Source organism: Danio rerio, chromosome 16 (genome assembly GCF_049306965.1).
Source record: "Danio rerio strain Tuebingen ecotype United States chromosome 16, GRCz12tu, whole genome shotgun sequence".
NCBI lineage: Eukaryota > Metazoa > Chordata > Actinopteri > Cypriniformes > Danionidae > Danio > Danio rerio.
The window spans coordinates 23,007,555-23,024,034 of NC_133191.1; the positions used below are offsets into that span (position 1 = coordinate 23,007,555).

Genomic DNA, 16,480 nt, shown 5'->3' on the forward strand with positions numbered 1-16,480 from the left:
TAACATCTTCAAAGTCCAGAAAATAACCAAAAAAATAAACATCCTCACAACAGACCACATCCCTTCTGATGTTCAAACAGAATATTATAAAGCCACGTGAACACTTTTGTGAAAACTTGTGAAAAATAACGACTTTATTCAACAGTTTCCTCTGTTCAGTGTCAGTATAGGGCACACGCCACACTTGGTTGCTCTGCTGACAAATACCTCGGATGAGCCTGTGCTTTGTTTCAAACAAAGGAATTTGCGCAAACATCAGGGGTACACATCAATGCACTGCGCTGGTAAAAATGCACCCTATACTGACACTGAGGAGAACAAACTATTGATAAAAGACATTATTTTTGTTTTATGTGAGCACAAGAGTATTCGTGTTGCTTTGAACCACTAAAAACATATAGTATATTTTTTGTTGACATCTGTATCATTGCTGTCTATGCAGGATGATGAAGCTCTAAGATCTTAATTTGTCTTCCCAAAATAAACAAAGGTCTCTGGGAATTGAAATGACAAGAGGCTGAGTAATTATTGCCAGAATTTTCATTCTAGGTCAACTATCCATTCAAACTTTGCATAGTCTAGAACATTTTGCAACATCTATTCGCTCCCAACGAAACCCTAAACTTCATCCTCACTTCTTAAACATCTTAAACAACTGTATTTATGTTCTCAGAAAATAAAGTATTGAACAGTTAAAGACTGCTGGTTGCTGCCTCTTGCTTTAAAAAGTGCTTTGAGTGTCTGTTACTTCTTTTTAAGTCTCTTGTCTTCATACATGGCTGGTTTTGCCTTGCACGCGAAGGTTTATTGGGTAAAATACAGTACATTCACGGGGTTGACTCACAGTTATCTGACCTTTGGGATCATGGCTGTGAGGCTGATTTGAAATCAGCGATTGTATTCATCAATGCTAGGTCTGCAACACTGATTGTACAATCACTGATAGTAGGCATTTCCTCTGCCTTCTCAGAAAGGGAAAAGGCTTCATGCAGGAGGTATAAAAGCATTTTGATACATTTTTTTTGAGGAAAACGAATGAAAAGAAGCAGAGAAGATACAGAGGCAACAAGAGGATGAAATAAAACACTATATCAACTATATACTTCAGAAAAAATAATGTTTGGAGCAAGATGTGTGTTGTTTAAATTCCAAACTTTATACAGTCGTTGGATTGACAGATTGCAGATTGAAATGAGATGGTTGTAAAGAGAAAGCGGGAATGTATGAAGGTGGAGTGTTTTCATCCGTCACTCACACTCGTTCTCTCCAAGCACACTGAACATGTTGAGAGTGAGGCCCTTCCTGTCAGCCTTCACAGTCTCGTCTTCATCATCTCCGTCAGCATCCTCGTCGTCGTCTGCGTCTCGATCGTTGTCCTCTTCCAGCTCTGAGCTCGACTCACCGTCTTCTTCTTCTCTGTCTCCGCACTCATCCCCGTCTTCCTTCCTTCCCTGCAGAGCGATGATCTCGGCCAGGTCAGGATGTGATTCCCAAGTATCTAAAGAGATATTGTGCTTAAATTTATTTCTATATCAGCTTCAGGGGCTTTTTTATTGCGAGCACAGAATTTGTATTTTACGATAAATAAATGCAAATATTTAGCAAAGTTTGGTGGAGGGAAAAACATGTATACCGTTTTCAAAATTCAGTTTGTTTTAGAATTGCACTGTTGCTTTAGTGTGGACAAATTGGTCCATTAGTCACGTTTTATAATTTCATTAATGGTAAGTTTACACAACGCTGTTTTTTTTATTAAATATTGAAAGAATGTAATGCATATCTGTCTTCTATTTACATAATAAAGGCATTTTGCCAGCCTAAAACTCTGAAAACTGAACATTTAAACTGCAGATCATTTAAAAACAATAACACAGAAACATGCGATCACTTTGTAGACATGTATGAGTTGTTAAGCCCTGCTCGCACTGTGGGATTTCAGCCATGAATTGGTCATCTACAAATTTTCGAAATCATTAAGATTCTGGAAATCCCTGACTTAAATCTGTGATCTTTAATCGTTGGTTTGACATGTTCATAGGCAGCCGCTTAATGACAGTTGTAATCAGATTTTTCCTCCATTGAAGTTCTGGCAGTGTCAGAAACTGTCAGACACTTTCTTGCAGTGTGACAACAGTTGCAACGAGCGTCAACCCAAGAACTAATAGGAGCACTGAATCTAAAGACGCAATCCACACAACAACTTCAGTACACCACGGGAAAATGTCCAAATAGTTTTTTTCTTCCGGGTTTTATTATTTAAGCACACTGTGTGCAAAAATGCTGCTATGTTTTCTGAGACAAATCATTCCAGAACACGGGATAGTGAAAGTGTCACGTATGGTTGACATCTAATTCCAGGTGAGTTTTCTTCTGTGTTTGGCACGTCTTCATTGTCGTTCAGGCTGACATTAAGACAGCTGTGATGTTACTGTGTGACATGGGAGCCATGTTCATGCAATCATTTAGATTTATAATATATATATATTTATTTTTTTTAAATAATAATAATCAAAAAATAAATAAATTGCATAGTGTGAGCCGATGCTTTAACCAAAGACAATTCTCACTAATACAAATGATTTCTTGTTTTGATTGCTTGATGTTGGCTCAACGTCACATTTCAAATTAATAGAATGTCCTGGAAAATGCTGTACAACTCTATAATATGACTCTAAATATGAACAATCCCACATTGCTCCTGTGAAATTTTAATTCTTTTCAAAAAATTTCCTAAGATAGGAGATTTTTAGAACACACTTTTAAACACGATAGCTTTATTAACTAATTTCTTATATCTTTGGCATGATGACAGTATCTAATATTCTACTAGTTATTTTGCAAGACAAATTCAGCATTTTAATAAGTATTCAGCAATTTAATAAGTGCAATTTAAACGCCTAACCATGTTAAGTAGGTTAACTTAGTAACACGGGTGTAAATCCCGGGTGAGATGGGGAGGACATGTCCCCTCCTATCCGAGGGTTGTCCAAGTACTGATGTAATTGTCCATGAATCTGCTGTATTAGTGATTAAAATTACTTATCTAGTTAACGCACAATGCTAAGCACAATTAGCATATTGTTCAGCTTTGTATTTGCCAAATGAGCACTGCTACACTAAGCACACTAACCCCACTGTATTTTTTGTATAATTAGTTTCTATTCTGTTTTAAGTGATTCAAATAATTTTTAATTAAAATGTTAACCTTTTTGAATTCTTTGTTTTTATTGTTGTGATTATTTTTTTAATATTTTTGCTTTATTTGTGTAAAAGCACTTTGAATTGCCATTGCGTATAAAATGTGCTACAGTATAAATAAACTTGCCTGGCAGTGTCATGTATTGGATAAAATGACTGAGAAAATGGACATAAGATTATTTTTCAGTGCAGCTAAACGTCAAATACAAAAAGTTTACATATTAAGCAATTTGGCTTTCAGAATGAGTGCTTATGAAAATACTAATTTCACAAAATCAATCACAGGCAGAGGAGAAAGAAATGATTGAGGAACAGGCAGGGCAGGGTCAGTCAGATGTACAGTGTCAGGTAAGGGTGTTGTGCTTTATTGAAGGGATATTGACTTCTGAATTCTGAATTCTTACTGAATTCTTTTGGGGGGTGAACATTTCTTTAATGATTTCGGAGTTGTGGCTGTTTAGAAGATTTCACAGGCTCACTGATTTACAATATGATCGGTCATTTTAACGTTTTTAAAGTTAGTTATTATGAGTATGGAAAATGTGTTTTCCTGCATTTATTCTGCTTCAGGAGTCAGACTGTTGACTGCAAACAACACAACAAACAATGCCATAAATAATTTTGAAGAAAAATTTGCTTTGTCATTGAACCTGAGAAAAACTTTAAGAATAATCATAATGACGTAGTCTCCATGCTATAATAATAATGATGATAAAACCATTTTTAACTGCGGGGACATATCTTTAATAGTACAATTCGGCTGTATTATTTATGTCCCCTTCAAAAAAATGCTTGAAAGAAATTTTATATTTATTGTCCCCCCCCCTACTGTTAAATCAGATTTACACCCATGCTTTGTAAGTTAGGTTAAATAGGCAAATCATTGGACAAAGTAGTTTGCTCTGTAGCCAATCAAATATAAAAATAAAAAACTCATGGTGGCTAATACAGTGAGAATGTTCTTGCTTTAAACATCACTTAGGAAATATTTGAAAAAGAATTTAAATTTCACAGGAGAGCTAATACATTACCCTAAATTGTACTTGTGATAGTTATGTAAATGAAAATAACTGATAATAATACAGATTTTCAAAACTTGTAACTGTAAAAGTTATTACATGTTAAAAATTGGGCAGACCATTGGAAGTTAATGCTACAATATTCAGAAGAGATGGAAATGACAATAATGTAATAACTAAGTGCTGAACGTAATGAGGAAATCTACAGGGGTTTGAATTCTGACCTTTACTTTGACTGTATCCAGGCGGTCGCAGACATAAGCACAGCCGCCCATCGATGGCCAAACGCAAAAGACTGTTGGCTGCTCGATAAACATCATTACGGGCTGCTTTAGCCGTCTTATACCCTCTCCTCTCAGCCCAGGCTGAAAAACATGAAACAAGTAAAAAACAGATAACAAACCACAAAAAACAGAACTCCCTTCGGTTTAATAAATAAATATGAGCTGAAAGATGCCACACCTTCACACACGTCCCATGCCGTCCAGTCTTGTGTGCTGGGGTCATGTGGGGTTTCGGGACTGTGGTCAGGATGGGTCAACTTCAATATAGACAGATAGTTGGTCCGTTCACACAAGTGTCCGACTGAACTGTAAGGTTCCTGCAGCTGAGATACTGGATATATACCAGCCAGGACCTGTTTTAAAGATCAATCACACCCACACAAACATGTAAGCAAACACACAGACTGGATGATTTAACTGGGGTAAAGATGGAGTATCGTGTTTTTACCTGTAGTTGCTTGTCCACCCGCGAAGGGAAGACAAGCCCGGGACAATCACACAGTTTGACAGTGGGAGTGAGGTAGTATGTTTGGAAATATTTTGTGTGGCCTGGAGTTCGAGACACGCTTACAACCTTCCTGCCGACCAGACTGTTCAGCACTGAGGATTTGCCTACGTTAGGAAAACCTGGAGAAAGAGCAGAAAGACTCCATATGAATTTTAACCAATTGAATTAATACACTTAGAAGAAACTTCTGTGCCAATTTCAAAGGTTACATAGACACGCAGTTAAAAGGTTTTCCTATACTTCTATATATCCAGGTGAAATGCATTTTAAATGAGGAAAAGGAAGAACTTGATTTGGTTTATTAGTAATTGATTTTGGTTGATTAAATAGATTTTGGAGGAATTTGACTGTTTGGTTGCTATTTGTCCCACTAGTGAGGTAAAAATGCTGTAGTGAGGGAAGGGGGCACTAATATTTTTAAATAAAAACATAGGGCATTCGTTCTATAAAAACATTGATGTGACAGGACAGAATCAGCCGAATGGTTTCTGAAGTGTTCAGACAAATACTGTCTGCTCATTTCCAGCTAAATGCAGTCAAATTAATTGTGCTGCATTTCATAATAAGGATGAACAAAGACCTAAAACATACAGCCACCTGATCTTAATCCAATGACCTTAACCCAATTGAGCATGAATTTCACTTGTTGAAGACTAAACCCTCCAACAATCAGCAACTGAGAGCAGCTGCAGTAAAGGCAGAGCATTAAAAATAAGGAAACCCAGCATCTGGTGACGTTCATGAGCTCAAGACTTCTGGCTGTCATTGCCAGCAAATGATTTTAAACCAAATATAAGAACTTCAATTTTCAATATAACATTTAATTTAATAAGAATTTACCTTTACCCTTTCCTTTATTTATATTAGACATTTTATTTTTAGCTATTTAATTTGTCCAATTACTTTTGAGCTCATAAAATAAAGGGATTGTGCTAAATGAATGCTTTAATTCTTCACAATTTTATCCAATCGTTTTCTTTAAGTATGCACCTCAACTGCATCAGAGTAGTTTGATTTAAAATTCATTGTGGTAATGTATAGAGCCAAAAATCACAAAAATGTTGTCTCTGTCCAAATATTTATGACCCTAACTATATATATTTATATAACCACATATCAATATAGTCGAAGAACAATTTATATGTAAAAAACTATATTAAATCTAAAGTAAAGTGTCATACTTATGTCATACATAATGTTAAAATATCATTTGGTATAATAAATAACCCTTCTAAATGACTAATAGGTAAAACCTGGGTGGATATCTGTGTCTGTTTAGTTATCAAAATTTTTCTTTAAATGACTGTAAATACAATATTTGTTACTTTCTCAGAAAGCTTTTTTTTGCCTTTCTCTGATTCCATAGTAACATTAATCTAGAAACAACAGGTTGTTACCTATGCATCCCAATGTTAGCACCCCATCTTTATAAAGTTCTTGCGTGGGGCTGTTCATCTCCATGGCAATGTCACTATGATGCTCCATCAACACAGACTCAGATCCATCATCAGCCCGGTCCCCTTCATTTCCCACAGCAACTGCATCCCTCTGGATCTTCTTCTCCCAGCTGCTCAGATCCACTAAAACAACGGTCATCATCATTATCACTCTGTACCGGTGCTCATTTAGTTATCAATCAGGAAGTCATCTAACCTCTTCCTGCTGTGATCTCCTGACACACTCTCATGATATGAATCGGCCCTCCAGCATGATTCCATCCGGCTTTCTTCCTCATTCTCTTCTTCTGGAGAACTGCAGGACAGAAACATCAACTTAATTACAGAAGCACCAATCAACCACAAACAGCAGTTTGACATTTTTTTGTTTGGATTCAGCTAATCTCTGTTGCAGACTTGCACTTTGAAATTGCACTTCAGTGATTTTACAGCATGAAGTGTGATTCCAAAACAGAGATACTCACGAAGAAAACAAGATATTCTGCATTAACTTAAAATAATGAATTTAACATATTGACCTTTGATTAGGGCTGCATAACATATCGTTTCAGCATCGATATCACAATGAACAAATATGCAATAGTCACCTCGCAAGATCTGCAATGTCGAGTTGAGATTATAATTAACTAGGAAAGAATTTGTAGCTTTAGCAATGATTAACTGTATTAATATAACAACGAAGACTAGACAGCGTTATTTTACATTTGATTACATCACTTTTTATTTGACCTTAACACTTTTAGAATATCCAGAAAACCATACAGCACTGTCCATTTCATTTGCATCTTTGTTCTAGCGAATTCATTTATGCTTGTAATTTGTTTATTATATTTGATAATAAACACAGTACCTATGCACCCCCTACAAAATGTTCACAATCAATGTAAAATTATATATTATTTTCAAATAGTTCTTTAAATCATCTTGTAAAATTATAAATGCAATATAGCAGAAAAACTAAATATTACAATATCAGTACTTTTGATCATTTCATACGTCTATAATTCCTTAATGCCATTCGTTCGTTTTCCTTTGGTTTAGACCCTGATTTTTCAGAGGTGGCCACAGCAGAATGAATCGTCAACTACTGTAGCATGTTTTATGCAGCGCATGCCCTATTCCTCAATGTTTTCAACATTAATAATACCCTGTATGGATAAGATTTACAGGCTTCAAAAAGTAAAACAATGAGCAATATGTTCATTTAAAATTTTTGTCATTGAAAATGTTTGTCTAAAACCTGAATAAACATCTATATCTAATGTACACACATATGTGATTTATTTATTATCCTTATGCATCTATTGATTTTATCATTTATGTGGATTATGTCTGTATTTGAAAAATCTGTCAATGATGCTATAGAAATACTGAAAGAAATTCCAAATACTGAATTAGGGGTGAGATGTTTTATTTAAGTGTTTAAAAAAGACAGCTTTTAAGTGGTACACCCCATTTTTAAAAATGAATATTTTTATCCATTTCTCTGTGAATATAGATGTATATAACAAATGTAAATTGGTGCATTTAAACAAAACAGATTTATTAAACAGATATATTTATTAAAATAATATGTTAGTCACCAAACATCTTTAGAAATTGAAAGATAATATAATTAAAATCAAGCTAATTATTGCAAAAATAAATTACAAACTACAAAATTTCAACTAAATCTTTTAATTATTTCGTTTCTCTTGATTTTTCCTCTTTTTTAAATTTGTATTTAATATTTTTCTATATCATATGCATTTGGGTGAACTAGTTTTTGGACCGTTATGGAAAGTTATTTTGTTAAATAAGCTGCAGATTTGGCTTCAGTACTGACTAATCTAATGTAAATACACAAATATAATATTGTAGAGCTTCCTATAAAAAAAATTAATTTAAAAGATATATTTTGAAAGGGGTGTACTTATATATGCTGAGCACTGTATATTAAATCAATCAAAAAAATGGTCAATCAGCCATAATAAAAAAAAATAAATAAAGATAGGTGTCTCTCTAATTTGACTTATGTCACATTACAGATAAAGCAGTGACAGTGAAAAGGCTCTCTTACGGGTGCTGTAGGGCTGTCCGGGGTGTGAGGTGAAACAGACACAGTGCAGGTGGGGAAATTGTTTCGTCAGATAGTCTTTCCATGCCAAAACCAGCGGAGCAGGGCACAAGTCTGCTTTATTGAGTACCAGGATAATGTGCTTCTTCAGCTCCTCGGTGATATAGTGATACAGAGCAGGAGGAAACTGCAGCACCTACACACAATGAGCATTCTTAATTCTGCTGAACAGCACTTAACTAGATTTCATATCATCTTTCTTTTGCTCAATAATATAGTGCAACAATATAGTGCTGTTTTCCAAGATCAACTGTAATGCAATCTCTGGCCCCACCTAGTGGAAACTTTGTTAGTCAATTTTGCATAATTTGAGAATCTCACATTTAGTGTACTAGCTATGCAATTTTGATGATCTTTTGAAAACTGCTAAAAGTTTCAACAGGCATTAAGCGTCCCAACACTCACTGGGTGTCTGATATCCACTATGAGCAGAATGACATCAGACATCTCAATTACTCTCCACAGCTGCCTCCATGTCTGTGATAGAGAAAGAGAGTCAGTTAGAGAGCAGTTAAGAAAACTTAAAGCAGTTTATTAATAGTTGTTATTATCTATTCAGACTCAGTAATGATCCCTTAAATCTGTTATTCACATTCTTTCAGATTAGCCAACCTGTCTGTAATTCTTTGGCCTGCTTTAGGTATAATAATTTAGCAACATGAGAGGTTTTTGACTCTGGCGTTTTATGGTCTCAATTTGCCACATTAATCAAAAACCTTCTGGAAATGGATAAAACAACAAATTCCCTGTGAAGTAATATTCACAGAGAAATTGTTCAATTCTGTTCTTTTGTAACATCTAGCTGGAAGTTTAAAAGTAGTTAGAAACAAACAGAGGGGTTTCTGCAGTTTTTTATGAAGGTTTATGCAAATGTAATTTAAATATATTTAAATAAATAAATGTATTTTAAATATGTCAATCTAAGAATTTAAGACTCTTTTAAAGAGCAAGTAAAAAAATTAAGGCAGCACAAAACTATCAGGGTTAAAACAGCGTTTATTGTATAAATTTCCTGATAAAATAGACAGATTTATTAAGATGAGACTTTTGTGTCTTATTTAAAACTTGTTTATTTATTTGAGACTTTGTTTCTTATTTAAAAAGTAGCTACCTACAATTTGGCTGGAGGTGTGCTGTGTGTGAATTATATAATGAAGAATAGCTTTATTTAAGCAACAACTGAAACAGCAAAGACTAAAAGATTTAGCAAAATATATTAATTAGTTCAAACTAATTCCTATAAAATCTGAAGTTTCAAATTACATTCAGGAAACAAAGTGCTTTAAACAGCGTTATATTTTAACAACACATCAGAAAATTCTGATTAAGAACATAACTTTTTGAATGGTGATTAGAAGGTATGGTAAAATCTATTTCTATATTCTAGGATGGAGCTATTCAACTCTTTAGACTTTTCTGATGTGTTGTCTAGTGCAAATGTGTGCTGACATATCTACTAGAGGTTTAGTGTCATCAAATAATAATCCCAGGTGCCCAGATCAAGGTTAAAGAGCAAGAGAGATCAGGATTTTACTATTGTCGACCCCAAGTTGCTGAATAGCCCACCTCTGTCTATTAGCATAATTTCTACACAACATCTCTTCAGAGTGAAACTTTTTAGAAAAGGCCTATATATCCGAGTCATCCTGAACATGCTTTCTTTGTTTCTGCATTTTATTTTCTGTTTATCACTTTGTGTTTAACTTTGAATTGATCTGCTTTATAAATAAACTACATAATTAAAGACTAATAAATCAAGTTACAATCAGAAATGGAAGCAAATTCATCATTAAAATGAACAAATATCAATTAATGTTTAAACACCAATGACAAATTTATATTTATGTTAATCTAAACTCACTTATAAATTATGTTTTAAAAAACAAAACATTTTCTTTGTCTAAAGAAAATTTTCTTTGTATTTTGATTTAAGGATATTTAGATATTTACACTGGAAAACAAAAATACTGAGAAAGTTATTATTTGCATGCAACATTAAACGCCACAACTTTATTAAACTAAAACTTCAACTTTTTTTAAAGACATTTTCAAGACCCACAGAAACCCTGCAGTTTGTCTGTAAAAATTATAAAATAATATTGTTGTGCTTCCGTAGGCTACTGGGGATAAACAGCAGTTTTTAGTTTTCTACATTTAAACTAGTGTTTCATAGCGGTGTTTTGCAACAAAACAGTTTCAAACATCACAAGACTAGAGAAGGGCAACAGCTCATAAACTAGTGAATTCAAACATTTAACAGAGTTTGTGCCTCCAGCGTCGTCTGGCCAAACAGATGCTCAAGAGCAATAAAAAAGCCATTTCATTACAGCTATTCACTCAGCAGCAATCAAATGGTTATTGATTGAAATGGTTATTGCAAAAAAAAAATATTTCTCCAAGTATTCTGGAGTTGTGTATTTGCTGAAAGAACATGCTTTACCTCCAGATTGTGCTCGAAGTGGCTGAGGGTCCCGGGTGGGTTTTTAGAGTGAAGAGCCTCCAGATACTCCAGAAATGACTTCTCCTCTTTCCGCAGTAACTCTTCTCTCTGCATGCTGTAATTCCATGAGGGCCGCCGTGGGAAATTCAGTCCTAAGATTAGGCAAAGTGAAAGTGAAATGAAGAGATAACAACGTTGACAAACACTAGTATCACAGTAACAGCGTCCATCATAATATATACATTCTTTCTAGGAGTTTTGAGACAAAATTTGCATCACATACATTTTAGGTACAAAAATCTGTGGACAAATTACAACTTTTAATCAGCAAACATGCATTATATGGATATAACGTGAAAGTGAAAAAAATGTTTACTGTTATTAAATAAATGCTATTTTTGTTGTATTTTAAATATATATAATATAGGAATGGTTTCCACGAAAATAGCAACTGTTTTCAACACTAACAAAATTATTGAACACCCAATATTAGACGATCATGTGACACTGCACATTTCTGGCTCTAGATTAAATTTCATTTAATGTGGACCACAAAATGGGATGTATATATTTACTGATCATGTGGTGATAACCCTGAAATCTGAATCTTTAAAAACACATAATGGTTTAATGCTAAAACCTCGAAATTCTGTTATTACACTGTACTGTATATTACAATGCTGTGATTCAGGGTCCCACTCTTAACCATATGTATATACACACACACAAACACACACACACACACACACATATATATATATATGTGTGTGTGTGTGTGTGTGTGTGTGTGTGTGTGTGTGTGTGTGTGTGTGTGTGTGTGTGTGTGTGTGTGTGTGTGTGTGTGTGTGTGTGTGTATGTGTTTGTGTGTGTGTGTATGTTTTTGTGTGCATACATATGGTTAAGGGTGGGACCCTGAATCACAGCATTGTAATATACAGTACAGTGTAATAACAGAATTTCGAGGTTTTAGCATTAAACCATTATGTGTTTTTAAAGATTCAGATTTCAGGGTTATCACTACATGATTCAGTGACTAAATAGCTGACTTTCCATGACCTAGAATGATCGTAAAAATAAGCTGCTGTTGTGGTTTGCATATCAAACTTAGTTTAGCTTGAATATCATATTGCAAAACATGAATAGCCTCTTTGAGAACAAAAGATAATGTACCTCAGATTCTGAAAAAGATCTGAGGTTTTTACTGTTTGCGTGGCTGCGTGCAAAGTGCTCCCCCTGCTATATTTGATAGCTTAATAGTAGTTTTACAAACTTTTTTACTTTTTAGTCTTCAAAGAGGCCATTTTAAAGCTAAAACTCTTAAAATTTCTATTTTCCTAAAATGTCAGCATTAGTTAACAGGTCTGCCGACTGGAATTGACATAAGTAACTGCCAGTTAGTGAGAATGAAAGAAATAAAATAGTGCTTAGATTAAATAAATTGACATTTCATGACTTGAATAAACAAAAAAGTAAAAAAAAAACTCCTCTGACTTTCATTGTCATGAATAGACCTTTAGAAATTGCTTGATAAACCAGAAATTTAGGTGGTAATTCTGGAGATGTCTAAATTTACTTTTAAATTTATTTATTCATTCATTTTCTTTTGGGCTTAGTCCCATTATTAATCTGGGGTCGCCACAGCGGAATGAACCGCCAACTTATCCAGCATATGTTTTACGCAGCAGATGCCCTTCCAGCTGCAACCCATCTCTGTGAAACATCCATACACACTCATTTACACTCTTACACTACTGACAATTTAGCCTACCCAATTCACCTATAGCACATGTCTTTGGACTGTGGGGGAAACCCACGCGAAGGCGGGGAAATACTTTAAAATTAACTATTGACTTTCTTTTTGTGTAAACAAAACAGGAATATTAATTAGCCATTACATGAAAAACAATGGAATTCAATATTTGGGGATTTAATGGATACATTTTTTAAACTTCATAAACTTTTATTGTATCTAAAAGATATTCCAATCATTACAAAAAAAGATATGCATCATTAAAAAAAAATAATAATAATATAAATTCACAGGTATCTCCTTTTCCCATTTACAGTGAAAGGATTCAAACAGAGGTCATTGTCTCATATTTTTCACAGTCACAACATGCCCTTTGCTTTCAGATGCTGCAACATTTAATGGTGTAACATGGAGGACAATTTTGGCAAGTTTTAGCAAGCAATTCGAAAATGAAAGCTTATCATCATAACGATATTTGACTCAGACTCCCAGCTGAGAACCATTACTTTAAATGACTCAGAATCATGAATACCTTTGTCCTCAGGATAGATCTGATTTATATCCATCTCAAGCTCCTTTTCTACCACCGGCTTAAGGATTTTCTCCCTTGCTGTTTTCTTCCTCTTCTCGACATCCTCCTTGCTTTCTTTCTCAAAGTGCAGCCGGAATCTGCAAAACAAGCCAATATGAGATGAACAGGACGATACAGGCCTCTGCCAAATTAGCTTATGTTTTATGAATGAGACAAGGCTGGACTGACTGTTTCACCTGTCCCGGCTCACCTGTTGGGGTCATATCTGCCGTCTCTGGTGCCAGGCTGATGGTTGATCCGCCTGATGTCTGTCGTCTCGCTGTCTGATGTATCCGACTGTCTGTCTCTGCCAGGTCCTCTCTCCACGCTGGCATTTCGGCTGCTGTGACCTGACCCGGTTTCTCCTGCACACACATAAACAAAAACTTTAAAGAGTGAGGGCTTATCTTGAAGACTTTGAAAGCAAAGCAGCATCAGTCTTTTTGTTTGTGACAATACTTCAATTGGAATAGTTCCATTAAAATTGCATTTGCAAGCTCTCGTCAACCAGCAGGGATAGTTTACCCAAACGGATAGTTCACCCAAAAATGAAAATCTGTCGTTCATTTTAACTGAGGTCAGTCAATATACAAGTTACTTTTCTTTTATTCAGCAGAACACTAAAGAGATGTTTAGATGAAATTATTATTATTAAATTACTATTATTATTACGTTTAAATCACAGACTCAATAAATGTCCTGAATGTTCTGGTGCAATTTCACATGTGGAATGTAGTGCTCAATTGTATATTATAATGGTACCAGTTAAACCTTCATGCATAATCTTAAACAGCAGGACTGAATTTTTAAAACACTGATTTTTGTCATTATGTTACAAGAAACTTGTGCTTAATATTGTTAAACAATTTCTTGCTGATGCTGTGGATTGAAGTTAATGACATTGTAAATAATGTGTAGCTTCATTCACAGACCAGTCGTTTCACTTCATAAAACCTCATTGCATTGTCATCAGCCAACGGTATTAATCGTGTAATTCCTGTTATTGTTTTTATTTACTTTCAAAGTGCAGATAGATGTTGACCTACATTATATGAATCACCACGATTTGAGCGAAAATTCAATGTTGCTTTAAATCATTTTAAGTAACACATGCAGTATCATTTTTTAAATTTTATACTGAAAATATTACAGTAAAAACATAATCCCATTTATAACACAATGGAGTTCAATGCAGAATACAGTAGTCAAGCTGCTCCTGCCTTCAGCTTCATTTGCTCGCAGATGACTTGTGCATTGACCTATATCTGTCAAGTGACAGCATTTACATTTTAAACGTCTGACTTATTTACACCATTTAATTGTATCACTTTATTTCAAGTGGATCGTCAAAATGATGATATCTGTCAAAGGCTTTCTCCCACTCTATTCAGATGGGATGGTGGGATAATCAAAGGATACCATGGGCCAACTTTGGCCCGCGGGTTCTACTTCGGGCATCTCTGCTATTGACAATTTTGAATGTGCAGCAATATTATGTGCAAATTGCAATGTAAACTAAATATGTGTGTTACATAGATAAGTGAATATGTGTAATACATAAATATGTGTAGTACATAAATAGTGTTATTGTACTTATTCTACAATCCCTAAACTAGCAGCTTATGAATAATAAAATGAGAGTAAGCTGTGACAGGTAATTGCAAAATTACTGACATAAAGAATTCAAAAGAATGTCTAAAAAGAACCACGAAAATAAAGTATCACTCTCATTTGTTTGTATTAAGACCTTAATACTCTTTCTGTGGAAAATAACCCACGCTGCTTCTGCTGTAATAATCATGTAATACTCTGATGAATTACAATTATTATGCCAATAAAATTAGATTGATGACGACACATAATAATCACTTTAAAGCCACATCACTGCTTCATCAGCAGCAGTTATTTTAAGTAGTTTTTCTGTGTACTAGAGCCGAATACTTAGGCAGTTAATTCAGCCTGCTTTAGCATGTATTGATCGCTTTGTTATTGTGTTACGTAACTTCACGCTGAGTCTGCGCACTTACATACCGCATAACACAAGCGCTAACAACAGCAAAACACAAGCCGCTCAAAATGCGGTGAATAATCATCATCATCATCAGGCCTTTCAGCGTCATTTCGCAGTTGACAGATAAAAACGGAAATCTGGTCCATGAAGACAAATAACCGTTGGGGCGCGTGACACTCGAGTTGTCACGAGCAGTTGTTTATACTGTACACGACCTCCATAATAAGCGCAATGTGATGGATTTATGCTGTTTTATTAATTAAATTCAGCGTCTTCTTTCGTTTCCTAGTCAGACATAAATTTGACAGCAGTATGGTGTCAAGTTTGGTCACAAGCATCCACAAAAACTTAGCAAGCAAAGTATTTAGAGCAGCGTAGTTGATCGGCGACTGATCTAACATGGAGGGACATGGTCACATTACTGCACACTGAAATATAAATCATAAAACAAAAAATCACGTGGCTGGCGTAGAGGGTCTGCGAGCGCGCTAACTCGGCTAAGCTAGTTACCCACCTCTCTTTCTCTCGCGTTTCACCTGGAGCTGCTTCTTTTTCTGTTTGTTACTGAAAGGCTTTCTGCGCGGCATGGTCGCATTAATCAAAAAAGAAGGACGAAATAAGGCGCGAGGACGTATCCTCTGTTGTTCGCTCAATATTTACATTCGTGAAGTTTCTCCGCTACTCGCGTGGACTTTTCCGTGACCCCGCCCACTGATGGGGTGGACGCTACCATCATGAACTTCACACATTCAACACTAGGCGTCACAAATACATCTCACTTTGACTTTCCCATTGCTTTATGATGTTCTTGTGCCTTTGTTGACTTTATGCGACGATTTTTCACAAAAGTAAACAAACCAAGTAGTAATTTTGACCCCTATATTTTTGAGTAGTAGTGTGGCACAGACAGTCTACCAAAGATTTGAAACTGAATGCTGGAATTGGTATCAGTCAGCGTTTGTGAAAGCTTTTTTTATAAAGTAATGCATTACAATGTTAAGTTACTTTCTCAGAAAGTAACTGGTTACGTTACATAGTTACCTTGTATGGTAAGTAATGTTACATTACTTTTGAGTTACATTTCTTACCTGAGACTTGATCTCTTATTCTCTATTAGAATTTGCA

The 16,480-nt window shown here is 35.0% G+C and overlaps 1 protein-coding gene and 1 long non-coding RNA gene across 2 annotated transcripts in view; one reads left to right on the plus strand and one right to left on the minus strand.

Moving 5' to 3' along the window:
- Positions 1-16,480, plus strand: part of LOC137487900 (uncharacterized) — a 1,155,393-nt gene that overhangs the window by 620,196 nt on the left and 518,717 nt on the right. The window lies entirely within an intron of this gene.
- On the minus strand, positions 1,134-15,994 carry gnl1 (guanine nucleotide binding protein-like 1). Its single transcript, NM_001077253.1, has 12 exons — positions 15,870-15,994; positions 13,556-13,709; positions 13,306-13,442; positions 11,023-11,174; positions 8,988-9,059; positions 8,526-8,718; positions 6,663-6,761; positions 6,407-6,589; positions 4,950-5,128; positions 4,680-4,854; positions 4,442-4,582; positions 1,134-1,498 (listed from the first exon to the last, which is right to left on the minus strand). The coding sequence occupies exons 1-12, from the start codon at positions 15,940-15,942 to the stop codon at positions 1,248-1,250; spliced, it is 1,809 nt and encodes a 602-aa protein (NP_001070721.1). The 5' UTR covers positions 15,943-15,994; the 3' UTR covers positions 1,134-1,247.

Excerpts from the sequence above, each read along its gene's own strand:
- gnl1 (NM_001077253.1), bottom strand. The coding sequence starts at position 15,942 with ATGCCGCGCAGAAAGCCTTTCAGTAACAAACAGAAAAAGAAGCAGCTC. Across the intron at positions 8,719-8,987 it reads TAGTGGATATCAGACACCCA|GTGCTGCAGTTTCCTCCTGC; the intron begins GTGAGTGTTGGG and ends CATTGTGTGTAG. Across the intron at positions 4,855-4,949 it reads GGGTGGACAAGCAACTACAG|GTCCTGGCTGGTATATATCC; the intron begins GTAAAAACACGA and ends TCTTTAAAACAG.